The sequence below is a fragment of the Macrobrachium rosenbergii genome, chromosome 13, assembly GCF_040412425.1.
Source record: "Macrobrachium rosenbergii isolate ZJJX-2024 chromosome 13, ASM4041242v1, whole genome shotgun sequence".
In the NCBI taxonomy this organism is placed as follows: domain Eukaryota; kingdom Metazoa; phylum Arthropoda; class Malacostraca; order Decapoda; family Palaemonidae; genus Macrobrachium; species Macrobrachium rosenbergii.
In genome coordinates, this window is record NC_089753.1 from 20,491,432 (window position 1) to 20,508,715 (window position 17,284).

At 41.3% G+C, this 17,284-nt stretch overlaps 1 protein-coding gene across 2 annotated transcripts in view; it reads right to left on the bottom strand.

The window, feature by feature from the left end:
• Pmm2 (phosphomannomutase) overlaps positions 1-17,284 on the bottom strand; it is a 32,581-nt gene that overhangs the window by 2,532 nt on the left and 12,765 nt on the right. For both annotated transcript variants that reach the window (XM_067114439.1, XM_067114438.1), the window contains exon 6: positions 1,994-2,073. In XM_067114439.1, coding sequence (XP_066970540.1) covers positions 1,994-2,073 — 80 coding nt within the window. The remainder of the gene's footprint in view (positions 1-1,993; positions 2,074-17,284) is intronic.

A 17,284-nucleotide genomic window follows, 5' to 3' on the forward strand; every position in this document is an offset into this window, starting at 1 on the left:
ATACACTTTAACAGAGTTAACAGACCAAAGTTTTAGACCAAATAACACTTATGTGACTCAGCTGACAAATATCACAGATGTATGTTGAATATCAGCTTTCATCCTATTTTTTATAATAAAAAGTAGAGACACTACCAGTTCCACTCAAAGGATACAGAACAAATATATTATTGCCCTATACTTTCTTTTAATCTCTACTTCTATACAGGCAGTCTCCGCTTAACCGCGGGCTAGGGTAATGGCGATCCGGTTTTACGGCGCTTGTCTAGCGACGAAAATTGGCAATTTTCGGTGCCAAAAATTACTGACTTCTACTTATTGGCGCTGATACATACCTAAAAGAGGCGCTGATAACCGAAAATCAGAGCTTTTCAGCGGCGATAAGATCTGAAAATCGCCGAAAAAGCCCTGAAAATCGGCAATTTTCACTTTTTATCACACCCTCAGAACAGAACCCCGCCGATAAGCGAGGACTGCCCGTATTTGATTTTACCTTCTCTGCAATTACCTTTGTTAGCTGTCAAAAAAATTGCACACTACTGCATGAGTCTTGCATCCTACCACTTCTAGATGAAACAAATCCAATCATTTAATTTCACTATTAATTAACAGTTTAACTAGACCACTGAGCTAACATTCTCAACTCACAATGGTTTTGCCTGAAGGCTTTGTTCTTAATAAATATGCTAACTTTATTTAATGACTTAAAATCCAATGACTGAAAAACTGACAGTGTCACAGATTCTAACATTATTTCTTTTAAAGATTTGTTATCAATGCTTGACAGGCAATGTGGGTTGAAAGCCGGGCAATCGAAAAGGTATTTTTAATTGTTAGAGTTGTCCTGCAATCTCTGCATTTGAGAATATAGCACCAGAAAAAACTAATATTGAAAAATTTTTTCTGGAAGACAGATATTTCAATAGAAGTATAATGCAACTATTTAAAAAATCAATATTAGTTCCAATGCATGCTTGTTAATAAAATGAATGACAGTATACCAATTTTCTAAGATATGGGCTAGATGAATGGGACAAAAATTAAGATAAAGCAGAGGCAGGAAACACTGATACATCAAAAAAACAAAAGCTGGTCTCCATAATTAAATCCTACAATAAACTCCATCAGATTTCAGAAGTTAGTTATACTCTGTAATTTTCCAAATTTCTGATTTTTCACTATTGAATACTTATAGTATTCAACATCATCAGCACAAACATTTTTAAGTCATGTCTACCCTTTAAGGATTTAGACTGGAAATGAGTTCTCTCCAATCTTCTCTGGCCTGTGCTCTTTTTGCCTGAACTACCATCCTATGTACTTTCTGCCTGAATTCCTATCAGCTCTAGGTTTCCATCCAACACCTTTCTCTACAACTTCTTGGGGTTTCATATTTTTAGCATACACAAAAATAGTTTATATAAGAGAATATGAATATAATTAATAAACTAAAAGATCACCAAACGATCAAAGACAGTTACACTAATTACAACTTAATGTACTGTTAATCAGCAATTAAGTAATACCCTTTATGGGGTAAAATGTGAAGTGAGTTCTCTCCACTATCCTTAGCCCTAGTGCTCTTTCTGCCATTGGATAAACTTTTCATATAGCAAACATACATTTTCATTTCAATTGAGATCATTTGAAATGCTGAAAGAAAATTCACAAGATTTTGGGCACATTTTTTATAAGGTCTGCTCCACCATGTTCTCTTCAGTACAGCAAAATTACCAACATCATTAATGTCTAAACTCTTTCAATAAGATAATAAACTAATTAGTCCCTTACTGTACAAGAGTTTTCAAAAATTTTCCCCTACACAGGGATACAGATTACACAGGGATACAGATTACACTGAACGGTATGCATACTGCAAACTCTATAAGACTAGAAATGTAACTCGATGGTTTCGTAAACAAGTTTATAATAATCTATTACGCATTTCCTTCCTTATATAGAACAGATTTTCAGAGACCTATAAATGACTCACCTTAAAATCTTTCTCCAAGAAGCGAAGGCAGTAAGTCTTATCCCATCCTTTGGGGAAAACATCAAAGCTGATCTGCCCACCTGAAATATTACATGAACCTTAAATTTCAAACATTTAGCCACAATAATGTACTGTTTCTAAAGTATTTTGATAGAAACCAGATAATTTTATGTAGGAATATTCCTTAGTGTGAGCTGTAAACCACTCCTGAAACTAAGTAACATAAGAGGTTAATTGGATGTAGGCAGGTGAGTAGGTGAAAACTCCAACTTGCCTAACTCAATAAACCATTTTTTCCTCTGGCATCAGGAACCATGTGGGGTGGTTGAGGTGGGATTTATGGTACAAGGTTCTGGTTTGTGTACCTAAAAAACTGAAATGGCTTTAAAACTTTGAACCTGTTCATACATAAATAGAAACAATCACCTTTTATATGGAGACTCATACCTCAGGTGGGAGGATAGCTGAATTTCAACCTAGAAATGCCATGTTTTGGGTCAGGAATTTGAGCAGTGAACCTGCTCATTTTCGTGGCCAGATTGATAGGGTCCTGAGCCAGAGTAAGATGTCTGTGCTCTCATTCTAAGAAAACTCTGGAGAACCAAGTGCTGTCCTAAAGATGGGGAGGAATGTCAAAGGTAGATAGTATCTAGGGTAATCATAAATTGATGGATTCAGATGATAACTCTACCATAATCCCACTTGCTAACAGAGAGACAAGAGGGAGTTGTAACTTATGAGCCTAACAGGCCTTAAATAGGGAGGAAAAAAAAGAAGGAAAAGAGAGATCCAGTCACTCACTCATTCCATCTCCAGCTTTATGGACAAACTTTTCATATAGCAAACATACATTTTCATTTCACTTGAGATCATTTGAAATACTGAAAGAAATTAACAAGATTTTGTGCACTCGTTCAACCTTCAGCCTTATGCCATCCAAATACCTCAGGTACGATGCATGGTTTTCACCCGACAAGAGTTTGGAAACTATACAACCAACTGGGCAGCCACCACAGGCTCTAAGGACTTGTGGGCAATGCTCCCACAATAAAATGAAGTACAGTATTCTGATGTCACAAGACACCTGCCCTCATTACTTGTGAAAATAAAAAGTTTCTTTGAAAGGCTAGAGACATGCCATGCCCATGGCTTCTTGAACTCTCACACAGATGGATGACCATCCTCCTCGCTAGACAAACTGTACATATACTTGATCTCCAGAATAAAAAGATGTTCTAAGCACCTTCTCCTTGTGTCTGTTGATTCTACAGAAAGACCTCAACATTCTGGAGTTAAAGGCCAGATTCTCATTAGATAGTGCCACAGGGCTTGCACTGGGCACAAAAGCAATACATCCTAGAGATGGTAACAAAAATTCTTGAATCTCTACTCAGATACTGACAGGTTCTGAGTTTTCGCTACAAACTCATCTACAATAAGATAAAGAGGGATCATCAACCTTTGAGTGCCAGACAAGATATGAACGGCTATGCATCACACTACAGTAAACCCCCCGTACTGCGGGGGATGCGTACTGCACTCCCTGCGAATAGCTAAAATCTGCAAATACTTAAAACCCCTCTAACTGCCTATTTTGATAGTTTAAACACAAGAAAAATCCTCTAAAAATGCTTATACTTGAGTATTTTAATACTTTTATCACAATAAGTGCATTTAGTTATGAAAATTATATGAAAATACAGTAATCAGTGAATATTTCTCAGTGAAAAATACCGCGAATACGTGAGTCCGTGAATCTTGGAATACAGGGGGTTTACTGTATTACAATGCTAAGGCTAGCAGACCAAGTCTCAAGAGTGAGATCTCCAACTGAGGCCTCCCTAAGTACCTCTACAGCACCTGAGTTAGGCTGTTGAGGATGTAAGTCACTCCTGTTTGGAAGCCACAGCTCCTATGAGCATCAACAGATGGACAGCTTTGCTAAGGAAGAGAGCTCTATTCCCCGACTATTGGATGCCCTAACTCAAGGCAGAGCAACAGGTTTCAATGCAGGTATTAAGGGGAGCATGTCTCAAATATGGTAGAAGAGTAAGTCTGTAATGTGCTGAAAAGTAGTTCTGACTGAGGACAGACCCCATCTACAATACCACTTAGAGAAGATGGTCCACTTTCTTAGTGTACACTGATTGAGGCTGCCTCACAATGTGGCTAACGAGATGAGTGGGCCACAGACGAACCTGAGAGTGCCTTGACCAGAAAAGCAAGCTAATCATGATACTAATCAGCATGTTCCCAACAGAGCTACCAGGGTTGTGTGTGATCCTGAGTGAAGAACACTAAGTTGATTACTAAGCACATCAAACGTGACAAACAAAATTGGAAAGATGTCCAGACTGTTCCACAGATTGTCGCAGTGTTTCCTCCAAGGGAGACCACAGGTTTGGAATTTGAGCAAGACACTGGGAACTTCCTGTTTAACCATGTGGAAAGTTGGCTGATCACTGATGCTCAAAATGCATTTCCCATAAGAGAAAGTAGGAACCAATCTGTCCCAACTAACTATCCACAATAGCTGACTGGTCTGCCAAAACATTCCTTCTAGTTAGAATGTCCCTGCCTGACACTTCAATGGCTAGGTGAACCTAACAATCATACACTTAATACTGTATTCAGAAGATAAACCCCTATTCATATGGATCAAACCTACATAGGCCACTGACTTTATATTCAAACTTCCAAAGAATGTGGTGTTTATTTGAAAGAAGTTGCCGAAGATAATGGGAAATTCAAGAGGAGATCAGCTATGAGAAAAAAAAAGATTAATCAATAAATAAATAGATAAAAAATTTAAAAAATAGTTAAATATAGGTTGAACTGTTTTAAGGTAGTAATGCACTGCAGCTTTGCTTGAATTTTTGAGGTTCTAATTGCATAACATTCTCAGGAGAACTGTTCCAACAGTGTGAGGAATAAAGACCTCTAGAACTGATAAGTTCGACATCGTGGCACACTTACTGCATACTGGTGCTGCTACTCAGCAAACCTGGTCACTCGCTGCAGGAAAAGAGAATTAGGGTTCAATTGTGATAGTGACAGCTCTCCACTAAAATACAACTTATGAAAAACTGACACACATGAGACCATCCATCAATGGTCTATGTCATAGCTGCCAGTGTTAGAAAACAGATACCATCACAAACCTATACAGGTTGCATTGATTTTATCATTATAAATATATGAGGTCTATGCAGCTTTTGCATAATTAGATGTTTCTCCCAAGGTAAGAATACCTACCAAGTATGGTCTCAGATGCAGAGCTTGAAGGGGAGGATGGGGTGGAAAACCACTACAAGCATTTTCATTTTACTGCAGTTCAACCTCATACCCCACCAACTGCATACACTAATCTGCTCCATGTTACAACTGAGACTAAGAGCAGCATTACCAACTAACAATGGGGAAGAGACGGTTCTTCCCTCTAGTTGGCTAATGTTCCCTGCAGTCATGTTATTGCTCATCATAAGATCTCATGATGTTGCAGCTATCTGTGCAGCACACATTTCCAAGATGTTGATAGGGATATGAAGGTTGTTCTTAGTACACAAACCTGAAGTAAAGAGATTCCTGAGGTGAGCACCATATCCATTCTTAATATAGAAAAAAATATAAACTTCTCAAATGATGGAGAATTCAAAGGAACTCCCTCTTAGAGGTTCCCATTGTCCAGCCACTACACAAGGTCCTCCTTCACTCTTGGGAGGGTGTCCGAGGCCAATACTTCTTCAAGGATGACAGGTGACTGACAGTGACCTGCCACAGCCGAGCTGGTTATTCCCATTGTGAAAGTAACTGCAACCACCTCCCTGAGACTTACCAAAAACACTGTTGCTGCAGCCATGTCCATCAGCATGACTGCTGTCTGGGCACAAGATCAAACTTTTCCCAGGTCATAACAAACTCCAGGTCAAGATGTAAGGCCAGTAGGTGGTCTCTCTGTTCTGAAGCAACTGCTCCTCTGAGGATGCTCCACAGCCACCAAACCTTTACATCTTTATTCCTCTGAAAGTGTAGAGAGGAACCCAAGACTATTTCATTCATCTGAGTGTAACTACCCTCTACAGATACTTGTCTGAAAGTCAACACCTTTACTCACAACACCAAAATCCTGAGCTCTGCAACTCTCCTTCAGCAGATGAGACCTCAATGACAGTGAGGTAACCAAGCTTGTTTAACCAAAGGTTGAACCTTAATACTGTCTGGAAGGAAGCCAGGGCAACTGACTCTGTAGTCAAGAGGGAAGAAACTTTTTGTTCAAGTCTCTCCAGGGATAGGTTCTCAGTCCACAGACTGACAAATCAAACTAAAGGGGAGTAATCTGTAATGTTCCCTGGAGTGTAAAACTTCTGGAGTGTCCAAGGTGGGGAAGTAGCTTGCTTGATCTGTTAGACACCAGGAACCTTCTGAACTGCAGATCAGACTGTCAGCCTGGTCCAAGACACCAAAAACAAACAGCAGTCTTGAATGTCTCACCTCTGAAGTGTACCCTAGGTATGCTCTATCAACAAGATGGGTTTGACAAAGGAACAGTGGTTACTTCCCCAAGATCATGAAGCTCACAAATGAGCATTCCGATTTCTTGAGAAAACTTCCAACTCTGCATGGAGAGGTTCTGAAGGAGAAGGAATCTCAGGTCCTAACAGATTTGATTCCCTAAAGTATTAGCTGAATCCTCTCCTGAAAGAGAGGGTGACACACCAGTCTGCTTGGTGAGCGCTCTTGGAACTGTGGAATCAAACAACTGAACCTGGCAGTAGTGATCACTGAATTCTGAGCTGAACAACTCAAAACTACTTGGAACTGTAGTCCACATTCCTACAGACTTTTGCATGATCAGCTGAGAACATACTAGTAAAGAATAATGAACACTCACGCATGTTATTGTGTACATGCACAATGGGTATCTTGGGTAAATCAGGAATGCACCATGTGTCTACTTGATCCAGCGCATGCAGCAAGCCACAATACCCAGTAGTATTGCAATTGGTGGTGACTTTTTGAGTGCCTTTACCAAGAGAGCCAACAGATTGGGAACCACTTGGTATGGAGCAAATGAGAAGCCAGCAGGGTCATTCTGAGGTATTGGGGGATCAACACTCAGTTGATCACTTGGTGGATCAGATGTCCAGATTGTCCCAATGGTGTTACAAGGTACTTCCAAGGCCACTGAAGGATCTGGCACCTGGGAGCATGCCAGAGTTTCCTGTTTAGCTTCATGATGAACAGGTCAATCACCAATGATCCTTAAGAGCCTGAACAGCCCTTTGATATGTGAGGGTATAAGGACCACTCTGACCCTACTAATTGCCTCTGGTGGCCGAGTTGGTCTGCCAAAACATTCCTCCTGCCAGAAATGTACTTGGCTGATGGCTTGCAAGAATGGCAAACTACCCGCTCGTGCATCTGCTTTGGTCATGTTGTCCTCATCAACACTATGAAGTGGCCTAATAAACAATGTTGGAATACTTGAATGGCTGGCAGCACCATTAACATTTCCAAATGCTGGTGTTCAGATAAGGTTTGTCCTCTATCCACACACTTAAGGCATACTTCCAAACCACTCAGGTATGAATGTCACCCCTCCTTTGATGTATCTCTTGAGTATAGAAGCATCCTGGAGGTGCAGAGTTCAAGGGAACGCCCATCAGAAGGTTCCAGTCATCCAGCCACCAAGCAAGGTCCTCCCATACCTCTTGGCTCAAGGGCATTAGCTGGAATGGAGGGTTGCCTGACGTTGACCAATACTGCTTCAATTGTCACTGAAGCGAGCACAAGTGAAGTCACCTGTGCTGAACAAGCTGCTCTAAAGATGACAATTGACAGTGGACTACCTGCCAAAGCCATGATAGTTGTTCCTGTCTTAACAAGAACTTCCCTGAGCTTGCTACTGCCTTGCCTGTAAGTACACCCAGTACTTTGCCTGCTGCTTGGCCATGAGCTCTAACTTCTCCCTGTTCATTATGATCCCCATATCATGACAAAATGTCGAGGCTGTCTCTGTTGCGGAGAAAATGCACCACTGAGAACACCAGAACTAGCAAATCAACCACGTAACACAAGAAGCACATAACCTAAAAATAGGCCCAAGCCAACACAAAAGGTGAACACTCATATGACAACCTGGGGAGCTGTCAACCATTTGAAGCACACCTGGGGAGCTGTCAACCATTCGAAGCACAATGTTTGTACTGGTAGAGTTTTGTTACTGACAAATCAAAGGTACTACCTGGAGGAGTGATGGTCAGACACCTGAAAGTACTACCTTTCAGATTCAGTGACAGCATGAAACTCAATTGATGGAAAGAAATGACCTGTCTCCAGCCGTCAGTCACCTTCTCAGCCAGGAAGAAACAAGTGTAAAAGCCTGAAGAGTGGCTGTCTTTGACTTACAGCACATTCCTCTCCAACATCCCTCTGACCTCTGCCAATAGGGCCAGAGCTTTTAGATCCTGGAGGGATACACCAGAAATGATAATGGAAAATAAGATGGGGGGGGGGATCAGTTTCTGAAAGGAAAGTCTGTAACAGTCCCAAAGAACGCATACTGCCCTGAACTTACGTCCATATCTCTGCCACACTGCTCAATGACATGACAGGCATTCGAGACAAAGGTATGTGAATATCATCACCAAGCCTAGAATACCTCTTGAGAGAGGACCTCGCCCTGCATGAGCAAGGTACTAAAGATGAGGAGGAGGACAAGAAGGAAGAAGGAACGTGCCTTTACTTCTTCAACTTACTCCTACCGGGGGGGGGGAGCAAACTAAATGAGAGTTCAGGCTGTTCACCCAGCTTCCCATGAAAACAACCCTCAGTATGCAGGGAGAGGTATGGGGTGTCGAAAATGAAGAAACCAAAAAGCTTTGGTGTTGTCAAAGGGGGAGTAGAATATGCCCTCCTGACACTGGCAAAAGCTTTTTAGCCTTCCTCTTCCTCTCAAACATTTTCCACTACAAAGTGAACTAGCTCCAAAATTCCTCACAGGAAAGATCAGGACAGCAGGTCCTACTCCTACAGAAACAACATAATTGATATAGATCCACAATCACAGAATGCATAAAGTGCAACACACATACTCACCCATGTACTTCACGGGTTTGCTCACTTTTCTTTTTTCCCATCAGAGAGCAAACACAACACCAAACATATGAAAAAGAACAACATCTTCAACAAACTGTCAAGCAGAACCCAGCTAGATGACTATACAACAACAGCGGAAGAAAAAATACTTGAAGGTGGCAGGTGAGTGAGGTTTTTCCTAATCACCCAAATACCACCAGTTGCAAATTTCAATGACCAATTCAGCTTGCTGTTGAGGAATACTCCTACATAGAAGGTGTTACCATAATAACAGAAACATTCTTCTAATTATGAAGTGCCCCTTAGGACCATGCTCTGACATCAAACTTGCAGCATTCTGGTAAAAGACCATTCAGGAGATTCTCCATGATGGGGACACAGGTTTTTAACATAAACCTTTCTCCCCAATTCTCAACATTAATTCTGCCTAAAATTTCTTTTTAGCATTATAACACTTGAACTATGTATTCTTCCAATAGAGAAAATATAAAATTTTCATAATAAAATTTCTCATTTGAATACTTATCTATTGTTAAATTGGCTTATATCTCCTGCACTGATAGGCGAGTTGGCATTCAAACAAAAAGAAGATTGCTTGTCAGAATTCTCCTTGACATCCCACTAAGATGTGGGGAGGTTGGGCAGGATGTCAATTTAACAGTAGGTAAGTATCCAAATAAGAAATTTTATTATGAATATTTATATTATTTGAGATGAACCTTGCCTACTGCTAAATTAGCTGATTCCTACATTGAGAAAAGGACAGTGGGTAGTATAGCTAGATAAAATTCCGCTCAGCCAAGCGAGCTAAGAGCTTCTTGCATAAAACCAAAAACATTCTTACCTGATCTGGAATCCTCTCTGGGTAATACTGCCACCAGAAGGTGGACTCCATTCAGGGTGCAAGGTACTCATGTGTGTGCAGCTAAGAGTAGCCTTACAGAGAAAACCGCTCTTCTTCAGCCAGCATGGAAGAAGAGGTGTGATTGGACCCCTGTGCCTGGGTCCAAAAGCCCCAAAACCAAACGACAGTCAATAAACAAGAAATACCTAAGATACAAAGGTATGCTCCTGTACAACAAAAGTACCTTCATGATCCCCACAAACCAAAACTGGGATAAAATAAAGAACCTAAAAGGTAGCTCTTTTCTTCGGTTCAGGAAAAGACTTTGACCGTTACTACTAGCAGGCTAAGGGCTTTACAGTTTTCAAATGTGATTTTTACATCTTTAAGATAATGAGCAGTAAAAACTGAACTGCACTTCCACTGTGCTACATTAATTACATCCTCAAGTGAGATATTTTTCAAAAAACTAAAAGATGTAGCAACTGCTCTCACACTATGAATACTGTGTTTACCTTCAATAAAGTAAAAGATTTGGAGATAACTCTTCATGAAATATTTTTATCAAATGTTTAATAAAAAAGGATATTGCACTCTTAGATAATGGAGTGTTAGGCTTCCTAACCCCACAAAACAAATTATTAACTTTGCCTCTTAAGAGCCTTTAAACCTATCTAAATAGGTTTTAATAGCCCCCACAGGACAGAGTAGAGCCTCTTCTTCATACCCAACAAAGAGGTTAAATTAGAAATCTCTACCATTCTTGGCAGAAGCTTAGCCCTAACATCATTCTTTGCCCTGAACAAAGGCAGAAATGATAAAATGGCATCTCCTTTACAGAAATCTACCTTGTAGGAGAATGCTTGTAACTTGCTCACTCTTTTTGCTGTGTTACCAAACAAAGAGTTTTCATGGTCAAAAACTTCAATGAAGCAGATTCCACAGACTTAAATGGAGATGCGGATAAAAACTTCAAGACTACATCCAAGTTCCATGAAAGAGACTGATATTGCAGTCTAGAGTTTCCAATCTCAAACAATCTTAACACCTCTTTAAGATCTGGATCGTTAGAAATTTCCAGTTATATGTGCCATAGAACTGAAGAAAGCAGCTACCGAAAGATTCTTACTATATCTAAGAGAATGTAAGAATTTGATAATGCTGTCTAAAGAGGTACGGGTGCTGCAAATCCCTCTGTGACCATTCTGTGTGAAGGACTTGTCCCTTCCCGCTCAACTGATCCGCCAACACATTGTCTTACCTGAAATGAAGTGTGGGACCAACACTATGCTCCTGGCTTCGGCCCAAAGAAGCAACCTCTCCGCTAACCAAAACATTGACTTCGATTTCGTTCCCTCCTGGTTCCTGATGTATGCCAAAGACGTGATATTGTCTGAAAAGACTGCTAGACCTTTCCTCTCTTGCTAGGTGATCGCACCAAGGGAGTACCTTCCATACAACCAACATTTCTAGATTGTTGATGTGCAAATCCTTATGTGGAGACCACTGTCTGGACAGCTGTTGGCTTCCCAGGCATCCTCCTCAGCCTGTCAGAGAAGCGTGTGAAAACAAGGTGAGGTATAGGCTCAACACCTTTAGGGATAACCCTTTCTCCAGTCTTTGATGATCCCTCCACCATGACGTCTCTTGAAGACTAACAGGGACCAAGACTAAAAGGGAGTCTGGTTGAGACTTCCTGTCCCAAATCTTTCTCAAATAAAACTGAACTGGCTGCATCCTGAGTCTGCCGACCTGACAAATTTCTCCAAAGATGCCATGTGTCCCAGCAGAGACAGCCAAAGCTGGAAGCCTCCTTAAAGGCTGAAATCTTCCAAGAGAGGATAAATTGTCTATTCGTTTCTCTGAAGGAAAAACCTGAAAATTGTGAGAATCTATTCTCATCCCCAGATAGAGAATGGGATGAGTTGGAGTCAGTGCAGACTTCTGAAAACTGATCACTATGCCCAGAGAAAGAGCAAGGCAAAACAACATAGCCTTGGCCCTCAAAATTCCATCCAAAGACTTGGCCAACACCAGCCATTCGTCTAAATAGAGCAGAATCCTTATTCCAAAGAGGTGACACCAACCTCCTAGGGGGCTAAAATTCTCGTGAAAACCTGAGGACCCAATTACTTTTTCTTTCTAAAAGCCTTCGAAGATTTGCTTTTTTTAAAGCCTGAAGTGGGTCTACGAAATGTCTCAGTAGCTGAAGATGCTTTCTGAGACGAGGAGGCACGAAATTTGGCTGGAGGGCCAGAAGCAAGGGAAGGAGTATGCCTCTTCATGCTTGAATTAACAGACTGTTTGATCAACCCTCTATTTTCTTGTACTGCAATATCCTCCCTTAAGTGCCTTAAATAGGGTGGGGTTAAGAAGACGATCTAAAGGAGAAACTAAAACTGCTGCTAGTTTTTGAGTAGGAGAGACCTTTAACGAAAGGAATGAGCACAATTATTCTCTGTTTTTCAAGAGGGAGTTGGAGAAAGCCAATGAAAACTTGCCTGCTGCGTCTGAAATAGCCTTGTCCAGGGAAGACAAAAATCTAATGACTCCTCCCAAGCTTTGAAACCTGCCGACGCCAAAAAAATCCTCAAGTTGGCACAGAGAGGCGGCAATAGTACAAAGTAAAAGCTCAGCAAAAGACAAGACTTCTATAATTCTGAATACAGACCTGGACAAAGCCTCCGCTTCTACAGTAGACCAAACAACCTTACCTGTCTCAAGAGCCAGTCTCTTCATCGGATTCAGACAAGCAAAGAAATCCGAGTCAATGACCGAGAAAGGTTTAAGCGCCGGCAGTGTGCCTGTGTCATAAATAGCAGCTCTGTGTGCTTCAAAAACCCAGAAAGACAAGAGCTAATTGCCTTACATGAAACTTTGTGCGCCAAAATATGAGAAATTCATCAAAACGCACCCTAACTGAAGGAGAAAGCTTGGGCTTTTTTAAAGACTTGACCAGAGCCGAGATACTAGATGATAAGGGAGACCTAGTCTCTACAGAACCTTTGTCCTCTACCAAATGAGGATAAAGAGCTGTGCAACACTCCATCAAATGCTGAAAGACCGATGGAGATTCTTCCGAATCAAGATCTTCTGCTAACTGAGGAGACGTGGCAACAGGAACTGACTCTTTGCCATGCAAATCTGATCCAAAGGAAGAGGAAATTAAGGGAACATTAGCCTGCCGCTGTTCCCCCGAGGCAACACAAGAAGGCAAAGCCAAAGACAAGGCACAAGCAGCGCTACCAGTCGTCAAAGAAAACGGGGAAGGTAGGGGAGGGGAGGGAGAAGAAGGGGCTACACCTAATCCACCCACCTCCTTCAAATGTGACTTAATGGGTTGTAGAATGTCCCAACTGACAGGCCATTATCACAAAAGCCAGCCAGAATAGCTTCTAGCTTGGAAACCATAGTCTGATGAGAAGAAGAAACATGAACAAAGCCAAAGGAAGATAATTCACCAAAAGCTGAAGAAACAGAATGTAAAGAGAGAACAGGAGCAGTTAAAGGAATAGTTGAGGAAGACAGACTGAAAAATAGCAAGAGATGAAATAGGAGTAACAATATGTAGACTGAGTCAACATAAACAAGTTTTGACAACTCACTACAGGCATATTATCACTAACAATGTCTAGATCTAACTTCGTACTCCTAAATGAGTAAACACTTTCAATACTATCCATTGAAGAAGGCAAGGTCAAAATATTATGTGATGGTTTACATTTACCAAAGCGGTCCTTGCAAACGTGTTAAACGAGATTTAGACCAAGAAAAAGGAGAAGTAGGTATTAGAGATCAAAGAACCCCACTGCCCCGAGAACCGGACCTGTTCCCTGGTAGCCAACTCTTTCATAAAGTACCACTATCGCAGAGTAGTCCAAGGCTTGGGCACCAACACCTTACTTCTAGCAGGGAAACATGAAAAAGAACCCACACTATGGGGGGATTCGGACTCACGAACTCAGTTGAACTTGTAATAGAACTTAAAATAAGGTTAACGTCTTGTTCTAACTTCTCAATACGCTTTTCCTGAGCTGAAAGGGGAGCAGAAGCAGAGCTACAAAGGAAGTCTCAATACTAGCACTATCAAAATACATAGCCTGAGTAGGGATAGCTACAGATGAAGGGACACTAGGTAGGGAAGAACTGACAGGTTTAAGTCCTAACCTACTTGCTTTCATAATCTATCAGCTTCCCTTCTTTTCCTATATCTGACATATTTAAGCATAAAATCCTCAGACCAATCCCTACATTCCTCACATTTAGTTTCGAGATCACTCTCTGTACCCCTGCAACCAGTACAAACTGAATGTTGACCTACTTCAAATTTCACCATACTGCTTACACAAAAATCACTCCTACATATTGGTTTTGCTTCTGGTGGAAGGCATCCTAGGAAAATGAAATTGCAATACCATAAACAGGTGCAAAACAGCCAAACATCACATAATACCAACAAACGCCTGTACGCAATGGCAGCAAGGAGAATTCTGACTAGAGCATAAAACATTCGAACACACCTGGTGGATAGACAGGTGAACTAGAAAGTCTTCTGTGTCAGCCAAGCAATCTTCTTTTTGTTTGAATGCTGACTTGCCTATTGGCACAGGAGATATAAGCTAATTCAACAGTAAGTAAGGTTCATCCCACATAAAAAGTTTTGCTATTCAAAGTAAATACAGTATTAACAGTGATGTCTATATATTTCTTGAATAAAGGAACTGGCAGCTTGTTGATTATTGCGATTGTCAAATGGTTATGCAGAATGATATTTAAGACCCCACATTTAAGTAACAGAGTAGAGTAACAACATATCTCACCAATGCTAGACATCATTTGCAGCACAAAGGAGTTAATTATTTTACTCAAATAATTTTGTTCTTTAACAAAACATGTTTTGCCTCAGTTATACTGCAATATGACATTTTTATAATAAAGTGAAGTTTCATATATACTTACCAAATAATTACATAGCTATAGTTTCTACTTTGCGCGGCAGCTGAAAATTCCAAATTCACGGCAGCACAATTTTGTTTTGGGTGTAGGTATACTGCCCCGCCCACTTTCGGGGAAGAATAGGTACAACATAGCTAAAGAGCTCAATTCCTTGATGCTCTATGTCCATGAGAGAGGAGGAGGAGGGAGGGCTCCAATCATGTAATTATTTGGTAAGTATATATAAAACTTTATTTTGTTACAAAAATGTCATTTTTATATAAGTAACCTACCATTTAATTACATAGCTGAATCCCACACTGATTGGAGGTGGGATGAATGGACATATACTACCCAAAAAACTCTGATATGGGGAAGAATTTGGAATAGAAAGTTAGCTAGCATCTTGAAATGCTTGTTGTAACCTTACCTGGTGAGGGAGCAATGGCAGACGGGTACTGCCTCTGGTCGTAGCTCCTCTCGACCTGTAGTGGCGTGGTTGTAGAGCGAAGGGTCGCCTCTACTTGAGTGGGTGCTTTGCAACGTAGGAGGTTAATCGCAGGTTGCCAAAGCTTACAATCCAAAAGGTTCAAATACATAACATGTGGATATGCCCTTGCACTGGGCATACTACAATAGAACAACAAAGACCAGATAAAACCAATCTACACCATGAAAATTTTAACCAAAACCATAAAATACAGATTGGTGACACTCACGACTCAGTGTTCACCAGACTTCCCAAGAAGTGCAACTATCCTTATTCAAGCAGAGTGGATAGAGGAAAAAAGAAGGCATTCCTCTTATCCTTCATCCCCCGATACCACGCTAGCTTCAAAGAACAGACCTAAAGTACTGCATTTTTCGTACACTGTTGCAATGTCCTGTAAGTAAAACATGGCAAACACTGACTTGCACCTCTAAAATGTTGCTTGCAAAATTGAAGAGAGAGACAGATTGTGTCTGAAAGCCAAAGAAATTGCCACGGCTCTTATTTCATGAGCCTTTACTTTACATAAGGGCAGTAAATTATCTTGAACTCCTGAATGTGCTTCTGAAATCATGGATCTTAAAAAGAATGATAATGCATTCTTGGATTTAGGACGGCTGGGGTTTTCACAGAACACTGAAGATTCGAGGCCAAACCTCTAAGGTTTTTGGTTCTTTCAAGGTATACTCTCAAGGCTCTTACAGGACAGAGGACTTTCTCTTGTTCGGAAGGGCCGAGTACTTCAGACAGGCTCTCGGTTGAAAAGGAGCGGGGCCAAGGGTTAGTCGGGTCCTCATTCTTGGCCAAAAAATCCAAATTCAGTGAGTATATAGCATTGCCTTGTGAGAAACCTACCCTTTTATCAATGGCATGAAGCTCACTGGCATTCTTGGCTGTAGCTGTGCCATCAAAAATAAGGTCTTCTTAGTCAGATTCCGAAGCAACGATGAATCCAAAGGCTCAAACAGCAGTCCTGAAAGCCATTTAAGGACCACGTCCAAGTTCGAAGCGACTCCCGAGGGCTTTGCTTGCTTACTAGTCTTAAAATGTTTTATTAAATCGTTGATGTCTTGTTTGAGGATAGTCTACTCCTTTATGTTTAAATAATGAACTCAACAGCGCTCTGTAACCCTTGATGGTAGATGTTGCAAGTCCTTTCAGAGTTCTAAGATGTAATAGAAAATCTGCGATTTGGGCTACAGACGTTTGAGGAGATATTTCACTCCCAGCACCACTTCCTAAATACTGCCCACTTGGCTTGGTAGACTGCAGAAGAAGATTGTCACCTACACTTAGCAATAGCCTATGCAGCCTTCCTTGAAAACCCTTTTGCTCTGACAAGCTCCCTCACCCATGATGTAATTGGAGAAAGTGCGGCTGTTTGAGAAGATTTCTCTTCTGCGGAAGTAGCCTTGGGAAGTCGGTCAAAAGGCCTAGCAGATCGGGGAACCATTCCTTGTGTGGCCAAAAGGGAGCGACTAAGGTCATTGACATGTTGTTGAGTGCACTGAACTTTTTCAACACTTCCCTCACCATGCTGAAGAGAGGGAAGGCGTAAAGGTCGAGGTTCAACCAGTCCCGCAGCATGGCATTTGTCGCCCATGCTTGCAGATCCGGAGCTGGGAACAATACAACGGAAGACAATGGTTCCTTGACGTCACGAACAGGTCTATCAACTGCTTTCCCCACAGCTTCCACAGGTCAGTGCACACCTGTGGATTGAGTGTCCACTCTGTCGGTAGAACCTATTTGCCACGACTCAATTCATCTGCAAGGACGTTCATCCTCCCCTGAATGAAGCGGGTCACTAATTGGGTCTCTTTGCTCCTTGCCCACAGAAGAAAATCCTTTGTCGCTTGGTAAAGCATAAAAGAATGAGTCTCTCCTTGATATTTGGTATAAGCCAGGGCGGTCATGCTGTCTG